Consider the following 17,486-nt stretch of genomic DNA (forward strand, 5'->3'; position numbering starts at 1 on the left):
TTTTGGAAATATGATTCATGATTTACAGTCTCTATGATGTGATGGTATTAATTCGGGAGATACTATGCCAGCCTTATCTTCTAAGCGTTCCACCGATCTGATCGGCTATATCGGGTTGGCCGATATTTTGCATTTTATGCAATTTGTGTGATCGGCTGTAATGTCTTAGTTCGCCGATCCGATCAATGACGTCATTGTCGTGTTGAAACTTTTTGCAAATGCTCCCGTTGCATTGTTTTATCTGTTTCATTTACTCCGAAGAAGTTCCACACTACCACCACGTCAGTTTTGAGCCCTGTCACCATGTGACGGACAATAAAGTTTTTTGAATCTGGAATCATTCGCTGTCGGATTCAAACAAACATGTCGGTGGTGTGGGACTTATTCCAAGTGTCTGAGACAGATAAAACTCAAGCTATTTGCAATCTGTGCACTGCAGTACCTCTGTCAGTTTGGGGCATGGCAAAGATTGTTAAACGTTGGCAAAAATGCTTGAGAATATTTTTGTTGATACTCAGTAAACTGTACATAAGTATATACAGTAAATAAACAGGTTATTTAAATAGACATATTGCTCCCTGATGTGATTGGATCGGTGACCGGTATTTAAACTCACTGATCGGTGATACGTAGGTCCCAAAAATCCTGATCGTGTAAAGCCTACTATTTTCTATACGCTGTGCAAAATTCATAATAGACTGTAAATTAAAATACTGCATTTGGTTAATTTCTGGTGATTCACTGAATCATAAATAACGCCCAAGTTGTTTTAAGAAGATTTTATTGTATATATGTGTTAAGGTTCATTGTGTGTTCTATGTAATGTAGCACTTCACAACACAGCAGGATTGTAAGAACAACCATTGTTTCACCAAGCCAATGATTTCTTTAGAAGCAGTTACATAGTGAACATCGATTCGTATTGTCATGAGATCACCATTGTCAGATTTCATAATTCACAAAGTGAATTCAAAAGGTATTACTGTGGATATTACAATTGAAATGTTATCTAAATGGCTTCACGGTTACTTTATAGTGTGATATCCAATCAAACTTTTTTTTTTTTTAGTGTGCACGCGTAACTTCACATACAACATCACTTAACAAGACAAGAGCCTTTACATTTTCCCACTATCATGAAGAGTGTTTGTCGTACAAATTAAAAAAAAAATCACAAAACATTGCACTGACCTTGTGTGTTCTCCAGCGACGCTGCTAAACAGCGTCTTTGGTAGTCTACAAAGCACTCTTGAATGCTACTCCATGTCAGACACATGCAACCTTAAGAATAACTTCAGGATTGTAAAAATAACAGGAAGTGACATTCTCCTCTGAAAACCACCTGCTTTTGACCTGCATTGAAATGTATGGTTTTGTTCAACATACTAAACATATAAATATAATGAAGCCAAAGGCCGGTTCATAGGCTGAACTGACACGGCGACATCTGAAGACCGGTTTCAGAACACAAAGACACATCAGCCTACAGTACAGTAGCTTACTTTCTCCATTGGTATCTATAATACAGCTAACATACATACAATACATTCATAAATGAAACATACAACAACTTCACTTGAGTCCATCTCACAACGTGTTGACATATTAAAATTTTAAAATAATAAAACTCAAAATATAGGCATGAATAAGTAAAATGAGAGTGTTCTGTGTGGGTGTGGATGTATTTTTTTAAGCCTCATGTACAAACTGTAAAACAATTATTCTGATGACAATGATATAAGGTTTCTAACAATAATTTAAAAAATCTCCACCATGATAAAGAGCAGCATAACAGTTAATGCGAAAGAATAAAGTTCCAGTTTCTCCTCGGTACACATATCTCATTCAATAGATTCCAAAACTTGGCTTGACACATTAAAACTCGTACAACGTAATGCTGCTGTTATTGTACGCAGCATGAGAAAAATCCAAAACTGAAAGAGTTAAGGAAAATGACTGACCATAAATAATGTTAATACATTCTGTGATTACTTTGTCATACATTCTTTTACAAAATAATCGCAGCGTGTTTTGAAAACAAGAGTCGGACAATAAACTACGGTAAAAGTCAAGTTGAAAACAAATCCTGTACCACAGTCACCTGTGATGAGCCCTAGTCTCGGTCTCCATTTGGTCTTCATGCAAGGCTACAGCGCCGGATTCTAGTGGTTCCACCTCAGTCAGCCGCCCGTCCTCACAGGTAGGGGTACTGGTTGAGTTTTCGCTGGTAGTTAGCATTGGATCGGTGGAAAGTTTGTCCTCCCAGCTGCTGCGGCTGCTGCTGCTGTTGCTGCTGTTGTTGGTGGTGGTGGCTGTACTGTCCCGGAGCAGGACCCGCCAGGGCCAAGCTGCTGTTCTTCTGGAGCAGCCCCAGGGAGGAGTAAGCACCACTGGCTCTACTGTGGCGGGACGAGCCCCCTTGCATCTGGTCCACGGCTTGGGACACAGAAGCCAGGGCGGCGGACGCCGGGTAGGCATACAGGTTCGGGGTGGAGCTGAAGAGAGAGGTCTCATGAAGCCGGTAGGACGAGTGGGAGGAGACAGGAGGGGGGTATGTCGGCTGCCTCCTCAGGGTACTACTGCTTCCTGTTTGGTCGTGTGATGATGACATCACAGACTGTTGCACCTGAAAGAGCAGAGAACATCAGCCTGGTTAAACCCATACACATTCACTATGGACTTCAAACAAGCCTTCTTACAAAATTTCTGAAAACTACACACACAGATGTCTTAGGCACAGTACCAGCTATTTTCTGAACTGTCACCTGGCTCAGGTTAAGAGGCTGAGATCTGCTGGATGCAGCCCGCGGATGCCGTTCGGTGCTGGAATCTCCTGACCGACTGGACTGCTGAGCTGACACCCTCTTTGACTTTCCAGAGCCACTTGTAGCTTGATCTGCTATTGCACAAGCAGAACACTGTCAGCATTTAGAGCAGTATAGATCACAGTAGTTGCAGCTGAGGTGAAGGATGGAGAATGGGTCAGCAACATTTCAGTTAAAAGCTTTTCCTTGTAAGTTGGGCACTGAGCTTATGAATGGTGCACCTATCATTATGGATGGCTTGTCTTTGAGATGTAGTGTCATAACAGTAGATTATAATGGAGTCACTTTGGTTGTGAGATGTAACAAAAACCACTCATCTACAACACATTCAATAGATGGATACTGATATTGTTAACGACAAGAAGGCACTTAGTAGACTGTAGACCTCTTCCAAGGTCACAGCTGGAAGTTACACCTCTGTTTGCTATGCTCCACTCTCTTTTTGTAATGCTTTTGTCAAACGACATGGCCCTTTTGGTCAATCAGCTCAGAGAGACGGTCAGTGTCACCCATGACCAACAATCTCCGCTGGAATTCATCATGTTACGATGAATTTTCCAAATGACCTTTATTCAGAGTCATTTTCTAGACCTGAAAGCTGAGTGTGCACCTGGTGCTGCCGGGGCCTTGTGAGTTGTATTTTCCCCAGGCTGGCTCTTCACCGACGGCATGATGATGGCCAGAGACTTGATGGGCTGTGAGCTGGCCTTCGGGCTCAGAGGGCTGCTGGTTGACGAGTCCGAGTCATGGGAGTCGTGCACCGTCACACAGCTAATCACATTGGTCCGCTGGCTCGTTCCAGAGCTGCGAGAGGGGAAAAGGGAAGAGGAAACGTTACTTTCAGGTACTCTGGATACAAAGATTTCACAGCTGCTTGACCATTTTTATGTACTCTCTAATTTGACCCCTAGGGGAAGTATTGTTTTAGTATTGTTTACTGTAAGTCAGTGAAAGTCTGTCTGTTATGTTCATCTTTGCTATAAATGGGAACTTTACTCAAAAGGAAAACTTTCTTGGACATTAATTTGATTGTTCTTTGTCTTTGTTGACAGAAATTGTGAGGCCGGTACAGCTCTAGCATTCACTGGATACTGGCTCATGCATAAATGCTATTCAATGTTTTATGTGTACACATGGTCAAGTTTCAAACCTCATATCTGACAATGGAACAAATTTTATTGGAGTGGAAAGAGAACTGAGAGAAGCTCTCAAAAACCTGGATCAGAGCAAAATACAAATTGCTGTGGCCCAAAAAGGAAGTAGGGTGTAAATTCAACCCCCTGGTGGCTCTCATTATAGTAGAACACGGGGACAAATCATCCGTGTTATGAGAAAAGTGTTGTGCTCCATCCTCCGACACCAGTCTTTGGATGATGAAAGTTTTCATACCATTTTTTGTGAGATCGTAGAAATTTTTAACAGCCATCCCATCAAAAAACGTTTTGATGACTATCATGACCTCTCAAGTACTTTCACCAAATAACATCATACTGTTCAAGTTCAAGCCTCTACTTCCTACCGGACTCTTTGAGGACTGTGATTCATACATCAAACAGAGATGGAAACAAGTTCAATATCTCTCAGACCTATTGTGGAGGTTGAGGTTGAGAGGCTGAGTCTGCTCAATTCAACTAAAAACGAGGACAGGCTTCTCTGAAAGACCTGTCTGGTGTCTGGACCTGAATGGTGGTAAAGACCAGATCACAACATTGGTTATGTGCAAGCAACCTCTGGCAATGAAGAAGTAAGATTCACACATACATACTCGTGTTTAATTTTTGTCTCCTTTCATTACTTAATTTGGTATTTATAAGTGCACACCAACACAAATAGGAGCCAGTGTGTAGAAGCCATTTTTATGTACTTTATGTATTTGGCCACTAGGGGAAGTATTGTTTTTCTTTTGTGTAATGATAAACATCTGAGCATCAGGTGTATAAATTAGAGCAGGTAAGATCAGCATGAGTTGTTATGTGGTAGAAGGCACATAGTCCTTAATGAGCTGTAAGCTGTAGGCATAAGAGAGTGTAAGTCTGCCTGTTATATTCATCGTTACAATAAATGAGAACATCACCGAAAGGGAAAACCTCTTTTGGACATTTAATTTTGTTGTTCTTTGTCTCCAATGGATACATGCCAGGAACCTTCCATACAACCTGCCAAAGTCATGACAACAACAATCTTGTTTCTCAGTTTCAAAATGTCCCAGACGGTCTAAATTACAGTTGTTGCCTATGTTAGAGTGGAAATGTGCTCACCAGGCAGCTGGGAACTTCCTGTCATCTTCATCCTCTGAGTCACTGTGAATGGTGATTATGCTGACAGCAGGACTAGGGGTGTCGGAGATGACGATGGGCTGAGACTGGTCGCCAGCCAAGGTGGGAGAGTTGTGCACCACAGTGGTAGCTGACTGCAGCGATGACACAGGCCTGAAGGAGAACAGCACCCACAGGTGTTTAGTCACTACTACATTACAAATACAAAAGCTATTGGAATATTTTAGGTGATACGTCAGAGAGAGATGGGAGAGTGCAATGGGAAAATGGACAGAGAAGCCAACAGAACCAGGCTACAATTTCATTACTTTGCATTTAGTTTTCTTTGCTGTTGTGTTTTACCTGAGAGAATCACACAGTGTACAGATGTGAATGTATGGAACCTGACATGATACCTCGCTCTGCTGTCAGCATGACGAGCCTTGGATCTCTTGCCCTGTTGGGATCTAGAGTGAGCTGCTCCTGAGTTGTGGCTTTGGGAGGAGACATGCCGGCCCGCACCAGACTCCTGCTGGCTGAGGCTATCATACTGGCTGCCATGACGACCCCTAGGGAAGGAAAAAAACACTAATTCACCCTGAATGTACTGACATTATCTGTTGATTGACCACGCGTCCTCAAGCTGCATTGAAAAGGACTAACATCAAAAGGCAGTTCCATTTAACCCATCAGACAGAGCTCACCTCCAGCTGGACGTCTGCTGGCTGTCAGAGATGGGGGCACCCATGGGTGAGTCAGGAACTACAGCCTGCCCAGGATTATGGATGGCCATTCCTGGCATCTGCTGCCATGTGGACGGGATGAGGATCTGCTGAGTGCCTGCTGGCCAGCCCTGCTGTACGCATGCATAGACACACACACAAAGGATTTCTTTTTGTTGTTGTTGTTGTTTTTTTTTTTTAACAAAGACTGGATTTCACTTGATTCCATTTCCTGAATTTGACATTTTAGGAGCAAGTCACCCAAACATGAAAATTTTGTAATTATCTAGTCATTCCCAAGCCAGCAATGCCATTTCCATGCCAAAAATGTAAAAAAAAAAAAATCACAACAAAATTACTCAAAAATTAAACAAAATTACAAAATTACTACTTTTGTATAGGGTTATCCAAATCTTTAGAAGCCAAGCAATGGCACCTAAGTGGAGAAGAACTATTATCTAGTACAAATCTTATAGCCTTTGATAACAAAAACAGGATGTGGATCATGTAACAGGAATTATATGGAGTAGTTTTTCATTTTTTGACTAAAAAGCAGCATCCATTGATTTCAGCTGTTTTGGAGAGAGCTGCTAGCTATCTTTCCGTGCTGACAAAGACGCTTCACCTGTATTTCAAATGACAGGAAGGTGAGTAGATAACGACAAAGTTTTCATTCTTGGTTAAACTGTTCCTTTAAACTTCAGCAGTGAAACTATGAAAATGTAATGCAAAGAATGCAGGGTAAGTCATGATCAGGCTGACCATGGCAGAGCACAAGCTGGCGACACAGAGTACAGCGCTGAAAGGTAAGAGCACATGCCGTTTGTAGATATCCACAAAAGCTCGCTGTCTAACATTGTCATACATGAAAACCAAAAGACATCCAGCATGCCTTGAAATCTGTAAAAGGCATCAAGTACACAGTAGCATGTACACTTAAGATTTCAGAATCAGCAGTGACACATTAATAGGCTCGCTCAACAACACTCAAGATGATGCCACATGGCCACCACCTGGTTCTTGGTTGCAAAGCTATTCCTGTGCAGAGAGAAATGCTTTAGTTGCTGCTGAGTAGGAAATGTGCCAGAATAGGTTCTCAGAGAGGCAGAAATAAACAACACTTCATTCAGGCTCTCAAGCATCCAATACCAAGCAAACATGCTGTGGAGTCCTCAATCCTGAGGAACAGAGAGAGCATCCAGTTACAAGTCAGCCAACCTGAAACTGAAAGGAATCTGTTAGTTTGAGATAAGAACAGGGAAGAAGTTAAGGTGCCGAAGCTGGTCTCTCTGCTGCAATGATAAATAGTGACAGATACTGAATTTTTAACACAATAATTGCAGAAAAGGTTCTCAAAGCTTTTACAAATGTTTGCATGCAATAGAAAATTAATCTACACTAATCTACACTGCCTTTGCTTTTGAGACCTGCATCAAAACAAATAATCAGAGATGCAGAGTTAATCTTAATATAATACCATATAACTACAGGTTATGTTTTAAGTCTTTACTCTTTAAGAGCCTGCATGTAAACACTCTCTTCTTTGGAATGGAGAAAAACAGAGACACAAGGAGCTGCAAGCAAAAAGCGCAGACCAGACTGGTGAGTTGCACATGCGTCCCATGCCCTGGTGCACACCCCTGAAATAAGTGACATATAGAAGGACAGAGAAGAAGAGGGTAAAAAAAAAAATGAAACCAGTGTAGCAGATGACATGATGGTATTTTACCAGCATGGAGGCATTTTGATCCAGTAAGCTGCCAGGGCTTCCAGCCCCACAGCCCAGTGCCAGAGGGACCGAGCCTAAGGGTGGCATTCCTGCCACTGGGGCAAACAGGCTGGCTACCATCAGGGGGTTGAAGGATGCCTAGGAAGAAGTGTAAGGGGAGGGAGGAAGGAGTGGAGGTCTTAGATAACCAAACTGGTAGATGCAGGTTGAGAGATGATGTTTGGAACAATCCTGCTCCACAATCTACTGAATCCCAAAGAAGAAAGAGGCAGTTAACATGTGGTGGCTGATACATTTGCTATGGAGCAGATCACGCTGGATGTTCAAATTTCCAGTGAGTGAAAGGATTTACAGATGACACAACATACCCTCTGGTGGCCATACTGGAGGTCCACAACTCCTGGGCAACACTAACTGTGCTTTTACACAAATTACTGCACAGCATCACCAGACACAACGGACACGGTTAACTGATTAAGAGTACTTTTTAATACTAGGAACCAATCACAGATTCATTTGACGGATTTTGTGTTTGTTCACATCAGTGTTAGATTGTTAATAGTAGTATCAAGTTTGCCATCACCATCTTGTTGTTAACCAGTCTGATCTGCATGCCAGCAAAGCTCAAAGTAATAATAGCTAGTGATCTCGTGTTAACAATAACAACCTGCTACCTGTAGTGCTTTGAACTCAAGAGAAACTAGGACCAGAGTGGCAGAGGCTGAAAATAGTACAGTTTACTGTGTCATGGTGGCCTAAATTTAGGGACAAAGCTTCATTATCACACTATCTACTTATGACACTACTGAAATCATCTACATCCACAACAAACTTTTTAGGGCAGGGGTGTCAAACTGGTGTCATGGAGGGCCGAGAGGCTGCAGGTTTTCATTCCAACTGAAAACTCCACCAGGTGATTTCACTGATTGGTTCCTCCTCTCTGCTTGAAGGTGAGGTAATCAGTGAAATCACCTGGTGGTGCACCAGTTTGACACCCCTGTTTTAGAGAATCTCCTTTTTTATTTTGGCCCAGTTGTTAGCAATTTAGTCATTATTTGTGCATTGTGTCCAATTGGCCATTTTCACAGCAGCCAGTTTGAAATTAAATGAGCTAAAATGGAACAGAACCTTAATTAATGTTATTAGTAACACCTGTGTGTGCCCTGCTGTTCATGTCAAAATAGCTGCTGTGAGAAACTATAATCTATAATCCAGTGGCCCTCCGTAAGAGCAGCAGCTGTGGTTGCCAGGTGATTTGTAATCCAACTGCAAAGACTTTATACACCATGACAAGTGCAGTTACCAAAATTTTTGCTATAATTTCAATATGCATAGAGAGCATGCAGAGCAAGAAATGCCTTTTCATGTATGACAGTAAATCCACAACATACATAACCAAGCACATGTGCAAATTCAAACGCACACACATACATCATGCAGTGGGTCCTACCTGTGCCAGCATGCCAGGCTGAATGTGGAGAGGCTGGGAGGACTGGTTCTGCGGAACTAAGGGCACCGAGTTGTCCATCCTCACTGGGTAGCCAGAGTGCTTATTGGACGTTTGAAGACCTGCAGGGAAGAGATCGAGGCAGGGTGCATTGTGTCAAATATGCAAGTATAAATACAGGGGAGTGTGAAATGCTCAACATCACAGAATTGGGATTCTGATTTTAGCTGAATCAAGGCAAGGCAAGTTTCTGTCTTTTGTCTGTCCTGACTGTGAAAGACACTGATTTATGAAAGTGCTAAAGTAATAAACGTCTGGCTCTGGCTAGACGGCGGAAATAGCTTTCTTTCCCTTTCAGGCAGCGCTAAACCAAGACCTTGTGTGCTCACCCTGGATGGTGGGTGGGCAAACGATGAGTGTTTGCTGGAAGGGCTCAGTCTGGGCACAAAGCTGGGTGGGTCTGGTCTGCAGGGGCACACTCTGCTGGGCCAGACCAGGGATGTTTATGGTGGCCTGCTGGTAGAGGCCAGGCTGGTAGTTCAGCAGTGGGACGTTACTGCTCAGGGACAGGGACTGACCGCCTGTAGAGGCCATCTGGAAGAGACACCATTCAGACAGCAGGACACCACATTACACTGTGCTTAAGAAGTGGAAAAAGTCATTCGGTCAGGCTGATAAGCTGGCAAATCTTTTTCTACCTGGTTGTGCTGGTTTAGTTGGCTGCTGAAAGTTACAGTGAGGTTGGTGGCTGCGCTGGGGGTGTTGTTACTGGCAAACAAATTTTTGCCATTCTCAAAGGCGCTACATCTGCGTTTGCATATATCCATATTTTGAAAGCAGGACTTCACACTGTTAAAGGAGAACCATGGTCAAAATATAAGCATAATGTTGCAAGACAGGAGCACATGTAAATAAACTGTGATGCTAAACCCTAGGTGTGTGAACCATGACTAATCATCATCATTGCTGTAGTTTCAGACAAATTAAAAATGCTGCATCTTAGGCTGATCATCTCTCAAAAGCCTCTACAGTTAAGCATCAGCTGCTTACTGTGAGCTGTGAGGGAAGTGCAGCAGGTGGGTCATGGTGACAAACGGGTGGTTGAGGGTCTTCATGGGCGTGATGCGCTTGTCTGCGTCCAGCGTCAGCATCTTCTTCAGCAGGTCTATGAACTCCCGCCGGTCAGCCTTCTCTGCCAGGATGTCCGTCCCCTCTAGGCTTGTCATGTTCACCTGCAGCCGGACAAAAAGTCGATGATATCAAACAGGTGAGAGAGTAATCTGCACTACAGCAATGTGTGAGAGGCCCCAGTACACCAAGAGATGCTAACCACACACTGATGAGTTCATCAAAATGCTTATTTGCCTATGAATATATATGGAAATGTTTGGAACTGAGCTACAACTTGTCTCCCCAAAAGGAGATTTAAAAAAACAAATAAACATGAGGATCAATTTTACTGCTTAGAAGTAAGTGGCAGGATGTAACTTAAAATGGAACGGTGACCTCCTCACCTGCATCATATCATCTAGACAGTTGAAGATGTATTTCCTTGCCTCCTTTGACTTAATTCCCATCTCTGCCTCATGCTCTGCAGGTGTCTGCAGAAGAAAATAAATAAATACAGCAAGACCTCATTACAGAGTTGCGGGCTTCTGTCAGTGGATCACAGAAATGAGGCGGTGTTGATTTTGTTGGCGCATCCTTGAAAAGTCACCTACTTTGAGTCTCCAGAGAGGATAGCTTGAATCGGGGCCTCTGTTGAAAAAGCGGCTGGTCTTTGTTCCTGCACTCAGCAAATACTCTGCAGGAAGACCCTGTGTCTGGGAAATATAGCGAATCTACCAGAGCCAAGGACACATAACATTAATTGTCAGTTGCTGGTACATGGCAAATGTAAGCCTTGTGACTTAGGCCTTATACTCACTGGCAGTTCAGAGCATTTTATAAATGACTGAAGCTTCTCAAAGCAGCAAAGTCCATTCTGGTAGTTGTGACAACATTTTATTTTCAACCATCTACAGCCTGATTTTGACAAAGGATTTAAACATTAATCCCTTAATCCCATCACAGTCTTACCCAAACGGCATGAAAAGAATGGATAACTGAGCACACACTAAAAAAATTATTTAAATCAGTGCAGAATTTTTGACCCACATTATAGTGAACTCTGAATACCTCCTGATGACTGTCACACCTTGTGAATATGTGAAGTCACAAGGAGGAAAAATCTGTAACTAAAACATCTGCAACACAAATGTTTTAAAACCTTGGGTTTATGTGTACGTGTCCTTACCTGGATACAATAAATAACAATTATGTAAATTCTATTGAGATGCAAATAAATGCCAATATGCTGAATGGCATCCTTTGTCTAGCTACAGGTATGGGAGATGGTGAGGCAGCCTGACCTGATCGTACTCTGAGGCACCAGGATAGAGCGGCCATCCCAAGAACAGTTCAGCGATGACACATCCTAAAGACCACATGTCGATCGCTTCGCAGAAAGGAAGGCCCAGAATGATCTCTGGCGCTCTGCAAACACATCAAATTTGACTGATGACAAGACTGCAGCAGTGAACTACATGTGAACTGAGTGTTTTGAATAGTGTTTTTAATCGCACCCACCTGTAGTACCGTGACTGCAGATAGGTGGAGCAAACGGCTTTGGACACGTGGCTGGCTGAGCCAAAATCAATGACTTTCACCCTGTACGGCTGCCTCAGAGGGTCCACCAGCATAATGTTTTCAGGCTTCAGGTCGGCATGGATCAAGCCCAAGCTTTTCAGCTTCATCAGCGCCGTGGCTACCTGCTGCAGCACGGGCCGTATGGACTTGAGCAGCAGGGGGCTGAACTTGCTGTGCTTCAGGAAGTCGTAAAGGTTCTGCTCCAGCATCTCGAACACAAGGCACGTGTGGTTCTTATGCTGGAAACACTCGTACGAACGGACAAAGTTGAATTCATCGGCGTTCTCTGTGCTAAGCCTGCTCAGAATGCTCACCTGCAGGGGGGAGAGAGAAGATGGCAGACATAAGTGTGTCATTAGATCAGGCTTAGTCATTCTTGATGTGTATGATTTCACTAATAATGTAAAAAAAAAAAAAAAAAAAAACAACACTAACAATTTTAATCAATGCAGCAGCTTCGTGTCTGCATTTGTTATAAGCATAAAATGTGATACAGCTTACACCGTGTTAATTAAGTGTACTGTGCTAATTCTGTTTTAATAAAGTATAATGGTAACTGTGAATAGTTTGAATCAGTTTGTCACCTGATTCATCCTATAATAGGTTGTATATTTCATCATTCTATCATGGTCTTATGCAGTAAGTTGTACTTTTTTTTTAATACATTTTCAGTCAGTTCTGTGGAGTACTGCAATGATGATACAAATCGTACTGTGACAGGTTCTGTCACATGTGCTCTTTGCCAATACCCAGCCTTATAACCAAACCCCTGGTATTATTATTCTTTAGCGATGCATGATATTGGATTTTTTGCCTATATTTGATGGGCTGATATCCAACCCTTTTGGCCGACTGGTGATACTGATACCAATAATGCACATATTTTTTTCCACCTAATTGCAGAGAACATCAAGTCTTAATTCCTGTGGAATTAACAGATTATTATGCCTACTCTTATTGTGAAGGCCCATTGGCTGATGCAGACATAAAATACAATACTTTTCAAAACATGCATGTTCACTGGGCACAATAGTAAATATTTCAACTTAGGTTATGTAAAACACAACTTATTTATTCTAATATATTCTTTCAATCAAAACTGTTAGATTGATTCTCCTGGTTTGGATGATGCTGTTCCCGAGACAGCCCGTCAACAGCCACAACCAGGGCCAATTTGACCTATTTCACATCCCCGCATGTCATTCTGGCAGAAATTTCCATTTCAGGCTGATACCATCATTTCATTTTAAAGCCAATATCAGCTGATACTAATGACATACTGATGTTATCGAGCATCCCTATTATTCTTCTCTTTTTTGTGACCACTTTTGAGATATTTTTTTTACAGGTACTAACATAAAGCACAGGTTTTATCAATGCTATTATCATAAATTATCATACATAACATAATCACATTCACCCTCAACAATATCTTCATGTAGTTCAGAATCATTTTTATTTTTTATGTATTGTTGTTCTCACAACTCACTTCTATTTGACCTTGCCGAGCATACGAGGGATGGTTCTTCAAGATTTTAATTGCCACTATCTCGTTTGTGCCACGCTTCCAGCATTTTGCCACCTGGCCAAAGGTGCCACGACCCAGGAACTCCAGCACCTCGTAGCTGTTGGACACCGAGCACAGGATCTCATGCTGCACCAGCTGGTAGTCCCCCTCGCTGTGGGAGTTGCTGCTCTTGGTGGTGGACGTGGAATGTGCTATGGACTGTGCTGTGGTGGTTCCCCCTCCGCCTCCGGTGCGGTTCGACACCACGGGGGCTGACAGTTCCTCCAGTATCTGCACGCTGTCGCTGCTGTCCACCTCCTCGCTCTTCCTCTTCAAGCTGTACTGCTTGTGGTAGAGGTCACACGGCTGCGAGGAGGACTCCGCATCCTTGACGCGACGGCTGGAGGAGGAGGAGGAGGACGACGACGAGGGCGGCCCGCGGAGGCTGCCTGTGCTGTCTGCCGCCCGCACCACCGTCTGCTCCCGGGAGCCCGCTGTGGGCGGGTGCACCTGGTTGGAGTTGTACACCGGGTTGAAGTTGGACCCAGATGTGGAGGGGGCAGATCCCTGATTGGGGCTCTGTTGGTAGTAAGCATTGTCTCCCAGCTGGTTGGTGACATCCCAGGCAGGGTTCTCCACCTTGAGCCTCTTTGAACGAGAGTAGGCACTGGAGGACACAGAGGGGGAGGAGAACACCTGGAGCTGGCTGGCCATGTCTGTGAACGAGGTTCGAGATGATTAACAGTGATGGACAAAGCATCTCACTCTGCAGAGATGAGAGACAATAACGTGATGCTGACAAGAGGCTTCCTGCATAGCTTAGCTGGCTACTAACCAGCTGATGAAGACGTTGATGTTAAAGTCTGATTCCCTGCACACAAGTTACACACCGACAACATTAATCAACGACAGTACCTGTGTTTGATGACTGAATGTGCCGTCGTCGAGTTGACATTTAAGGCCTCATCATCTTGTCGAGCAGCTCCTCTGTCTTGTGCTGCAGCCGACCAGCTGGGCTGCTAGCTGCGCACCGCGGCTCCCTGCCCTGCCGGGGGACGACGAAGCTAACAGTCGAGCTAGCTACAAACATACGCGTCACATCTGGCTTCAGCCCGGGACGACATGGCGTTTCTAGCTGCGGAATCCACGCGTGTGCATACTGTCACCCGGGATGTCAGATATCGTCAAAACGAGCTCTGTCTCCCGGGCAGCCCATCCTCTGTCTGTCTGGACTGGAAATCACGAACCGTACTGTATACTGTACTTCCTACCCTGCCTACGTCAAAAGGAGACGTGACCGACGTCGACGGGCGACGTAAACGTGGTGGCAGCCGCGAGAAAATCAAAGATCGTTTATGTTTCATACTACGAGGCACTCGCTATTGAAAAGATCACTCGGACTTTTTTTTGGTCTGCAAAAGTGGAGCCTCTGTCACATCTCATAATATAATATAATATAATATAATGGTGACATTATTACTGTTATTAGTTTTTTTTTTTGTATATACTTTATTCTGTCTCTCTGTCTGCAACAAATATTACCTTTTATCATTCAGTTGATATTATCTTTAACATTTATGCATCTGAATGGGCACCATGTCATTGCAACTTACCAGTGGATTTTCACCAGTGTCAAATTTTGTGTGTGTGTGTGTGTGTGTGTGTGTGTGTGTGTGTGTGTGTGTGTGTGTGTGTGTGTGTGTGTGTGTGTGTGTCCATGTGTGTTGAAGGTCCTTGAAATGTCTGAAATTAAATTATCGAACTTTTCTTTGCACGGCCTGTCCACTCTTACATTAATATAGAACCACAGGCTACAATATGCAGCCCCTCAGTCCAGTTGAACTTCATGCACTTTGATTAATGTAATTTGGTTTCTTTTCTGATTTGTAGTTTACAGACATTTAATCAGCTGCTGTATGTTCAAGTATGTTGTTTTTGCCAGCTTTTTGCAAGTATTGCAAAGTAAAATTTGGCTTTCTGAAATCTGCAGATAGCTAGTTTCTATGGGTGGGCATAAGTATATCATCACACCAACATGAACCATGTCCTTATTCAAACATGCCCTTGATTCAGAGAAAGTTATGATACTAAACTGGCTGAAAAATGTCTCCGATTTTTATGGTATAACTCATAATTTCATTTTATTATGCCTATATCAAGTGAATATTTATTGCCTTCCACAGTTACAGGACATAAAAGAAAAGTTAATATGGTAGAGAGGTTTCAGTGGATCTACATGATTCTTTGTCGATTAAATTCACAAGAAACAATGACATTAAAATCCATCACATCCACCGGTCAATAATAAAACTTTTTTTTTTTTCATCTGATAATGTTCATCTTGCCATGAGATTATTCCATCTGTCTCTGAATCAGACAGTTAAGCGTGATACTAGACAGCTTTCTTTTTTCCAGTCTCAAGTTTCAACACAAGAGGGCATCACAGTCTCAGCTGAGGCAGGGAAGCTGCAGTAAGTTGTCCTGTCTGGTGTCAAACTCATGTGAACATGATGGGACGACTCCCCCATAAGGTGTAAACAGAGACCATCTTTATTTTCACTCCCAACAGGCAGACATCTGTCATCAGTATTCCTGTTCAAAATAGCATTTCATTCAGATATATTAGCATTTGTGCTTCTACAGCATGTATACAGCAATATAAGCACTGCAATTCATAGTGGTACAGCAAAGTACATTTAAACAAAACATTATAAAGACTATACCAGCATAGTCAATGCAAAAAAATCATCTTCCATAACAAAAGAAACTGACCATCAAGAGAAATAACACTGCGATTACATTATGTTGAAATGGTGGTGTTGATAAGTAATGATGATATGGCAGTCTCTGTCCATACAGTATAACAGTTGAGCTTTTTGTAGATAGGCTGTAGCTGAATTCAAGTTTGAGTATGAAATATATTGGAATAAAATGCATGCATTACACATACAGACAGATGAAAAAACAAAACAAAACAAAACATTTCACCTATGAAACATATAATTCCTTCAATCGATCAGATGCACTCATCAGAATAAAGACACTGATCACAGCAAATGATTGATGCCTGATGCCGCAAGCATCAGACACAAAGGAAACAAACAACTGGTAAGTGCTTGGGGTTTTATCAGAGGACATCTAACACCGTAAAAAAAAAAAATACTATATATATATATATACATAAGTACAAAAGAGGACAAGGCCAGCCAGTCCTCGTAAAACAAAATCATATCACAAAATAAATGGTTCATCTGAGAACAGCACAAGACTCTTGCAGATATGTAAGGCAGCAATCTGAGACAAGAGTTCATCACTGATCATTTCGAACAACAGCATCACTTAGATTTTAGGATGTATGTCATGATTTCTTCACTTTCCACTCAATGCACTTTGCAGTCGTGTTTGTGTCGGTTTCTCTTTGGAATAAAAGAGGCTGGGTGGCATTACAGGACAGGACATTTCTGATGGCGGTACAATGCCTTTCCATCTAAAATCCACTGAGTTGCATGCTACATGTTGTCACTCACTGCTATTAGGTTTCACCCACATAGTGCAAAGCATTGACAGAAGTGGTTTTTCACCTTTACACTGAAAGGACTTTCTGTGTTGGAAATGGTGGAAACACTAGAGCAAAGGATCCTGGATGGTTTTGAATTGATCCCCTCAGGCTTAACAGGGAAAGTGGCCGCTGCACTTTTCAAGTATAATCTCGTTGCACTCCGGGTGTTTCGTGGACTACCTGAAGGAGTGTCGGAAGTGCACGCTCCTACGCTTCAGCTTCTCTGGGTTGTGGGACGCCATGTGGGAAAACTCCCGGAAGATGTCAAGGTATGTGGAGTCTCCTGATGAGGAAGACAACAGGACAGTGTGAAAACGGTGGACACATCACAGAACGTTTTGATCAAGGCCTGAAACTCAAAAAAATGTGTAACTTGGGGTTTGTGGAAGCTTGGCACAAATCTTTGAAATTACACTGAAAACTTCTTTAATGTGAAAGATAAGAATACAGCCAACTAAGACAAGAGAAAGCAGCCCTGGGTACAAAAAAAAAAAAAAAAAAAAAACACCTCATGAATGCACGGGAAAAAACAGACTAAGGCACCATGACGCTTTGCTCTTTATAGTTTCCAAATTCTGAGGCTTTACTTTTCCCGCGGCCATGGCAACCGCTGAATCTATGGCCATAACAAAGGCAGTTGAACTCTTTTGTGTCCCTTGAGAGCTCCCAGGCCTAACTAATTAAAAATGGGAATGAACATTCCAGTCATTCACTGTGTGTGAGAGAGATCAATGAGACTGAGCACAAGCCTTCC

General features: G+C 42.7%; 2 protein-coding genes and 1 long non-coding RNA gene across 9 annotated transcripts in view; 1 reads left to right on the forward strand and 2 right to left on the reverse strand.

Moving 5' to 3' along the window:
• Positions 1–765: 765 nt before the first annotated feature.
• hipk1a (homeodomain interacting protein kinase 1a) lies at positions 766–14,409 on the reverse strand. 5 transcript variants are annotated; one of them, XM_030056145.1, is made up of 17 exons: positions 14,089–14,409; positions 13,156–13,889; positions 11,607–11,980; positions 11,390–11,513; positions 10,700–10,819; positions 10,493–10,579; positions 10,029–10,210; positions 9,677–9,827; positions 9,368–9,572; positions 8,982–9,100; positions 7,532–7,669; positions 5,785–5,936; positions 5,497–5,649; positions 5,084–5,254; positions 3,436–3,629; positions 2,766–2,896; positions 766–2,626 (listed from the first exon to the last, which is right to left on the reverse strand). In XM_030056145.1, the coding sequence occupies exons 1-17, from the start codon at positions 14,126–14,128 to the stop codon at positions 2,195–2,197; spliced, it is 3,507 nt and encodes a 1,168-aa protein (XP_029912005.1). In that variant the 5' UTR covers positions 14,129–14,409; the 3' UTR covers positions 766–2,194. The 5 variants fall into 5 exon arrangements, with proteins under 5 accessions (XP_029912005.1, XP_029912004.1, XP_029912008.1 ...); XM_030056144.1 differs by having other exon boundaries at positions 2,766–2,899; XM_030056148.1 differs by lacking the exon at positions 7,532–7,669 and having other exon boundaries at positions 2,766–2,899; positions 5,785–5,933.
• On the forward strand, positions 8,705–12,145 carry LOC115362286 (uncharacterized). The gene is made up of 3 exons (XR_003928485.1): positions 8,705–8,781; positions 9,951–10,245; positions 11,357–12,145. It is a non-coding gene; the product is annotated as an uncharacterized LOC115362286 (long non-coding RNA).
• A 1,314-nt stretch (positions 14,410–15,723) lies between the features above and the next one.
• acap3a (ArfGAP with coiled-coil, ankyrin repeat and PH domains 3a) overlaps positions 15,724–17,486 on the reverse strand; it is a 56,401-nt gene continuing 54,638 nt past the window's right edge. For all 3 annotated transcript variants that reach the window (XM_030055702.1, XM_030055703.1, XM_030055701.1), the window contains exon 25: positions 15,724–17,015. In XM_030055702.1, coding sequence (XP_029911562.1) covers positions 16,909–17,015 — 107 coding nt within the window. In that variant the 3' untranslated portion in view covers positions 15,724–16,908. The remainder of the gene's footprint in view (positions 17,016–17,486) is intronic.

This window comes from Myripristis murdjan, chromosome 7 (assembly GCF_902150065.1).
Source record: "Myripristis murdjan chromosome 7, fMyrMur1.1, whole genome shotgun sequence".
Lineage (NCBI taxonomy): Eukaryota > Metazoa > Chordata > Actinopteri > Holocentriformes > Holocentridae > Myripristis > Myripristis murdjan.

Coding starts and splice junctions, on each gene's coding strand:
- hipk1a (XM_030056144.1), bottom strand. CDS start 14,128: ATGTCAACTCGACGACGGCACATTCAGTCATCAAACACAG. Junction 5,937..7,531: donor ATCAAAATGCCTCCATGCTG/GTAAAATACCAT, acceptor GCATGCGTACAG/CAGGGCTGGCCAGCAGGCAC. Junction 3,630..5,083: donor AGGAAGTTCCCAGCTGCCTG/GTGAGCACATTT, acceptor CCCCTCTCGCAG/CTCTGGAACGAGCCAGCGGA.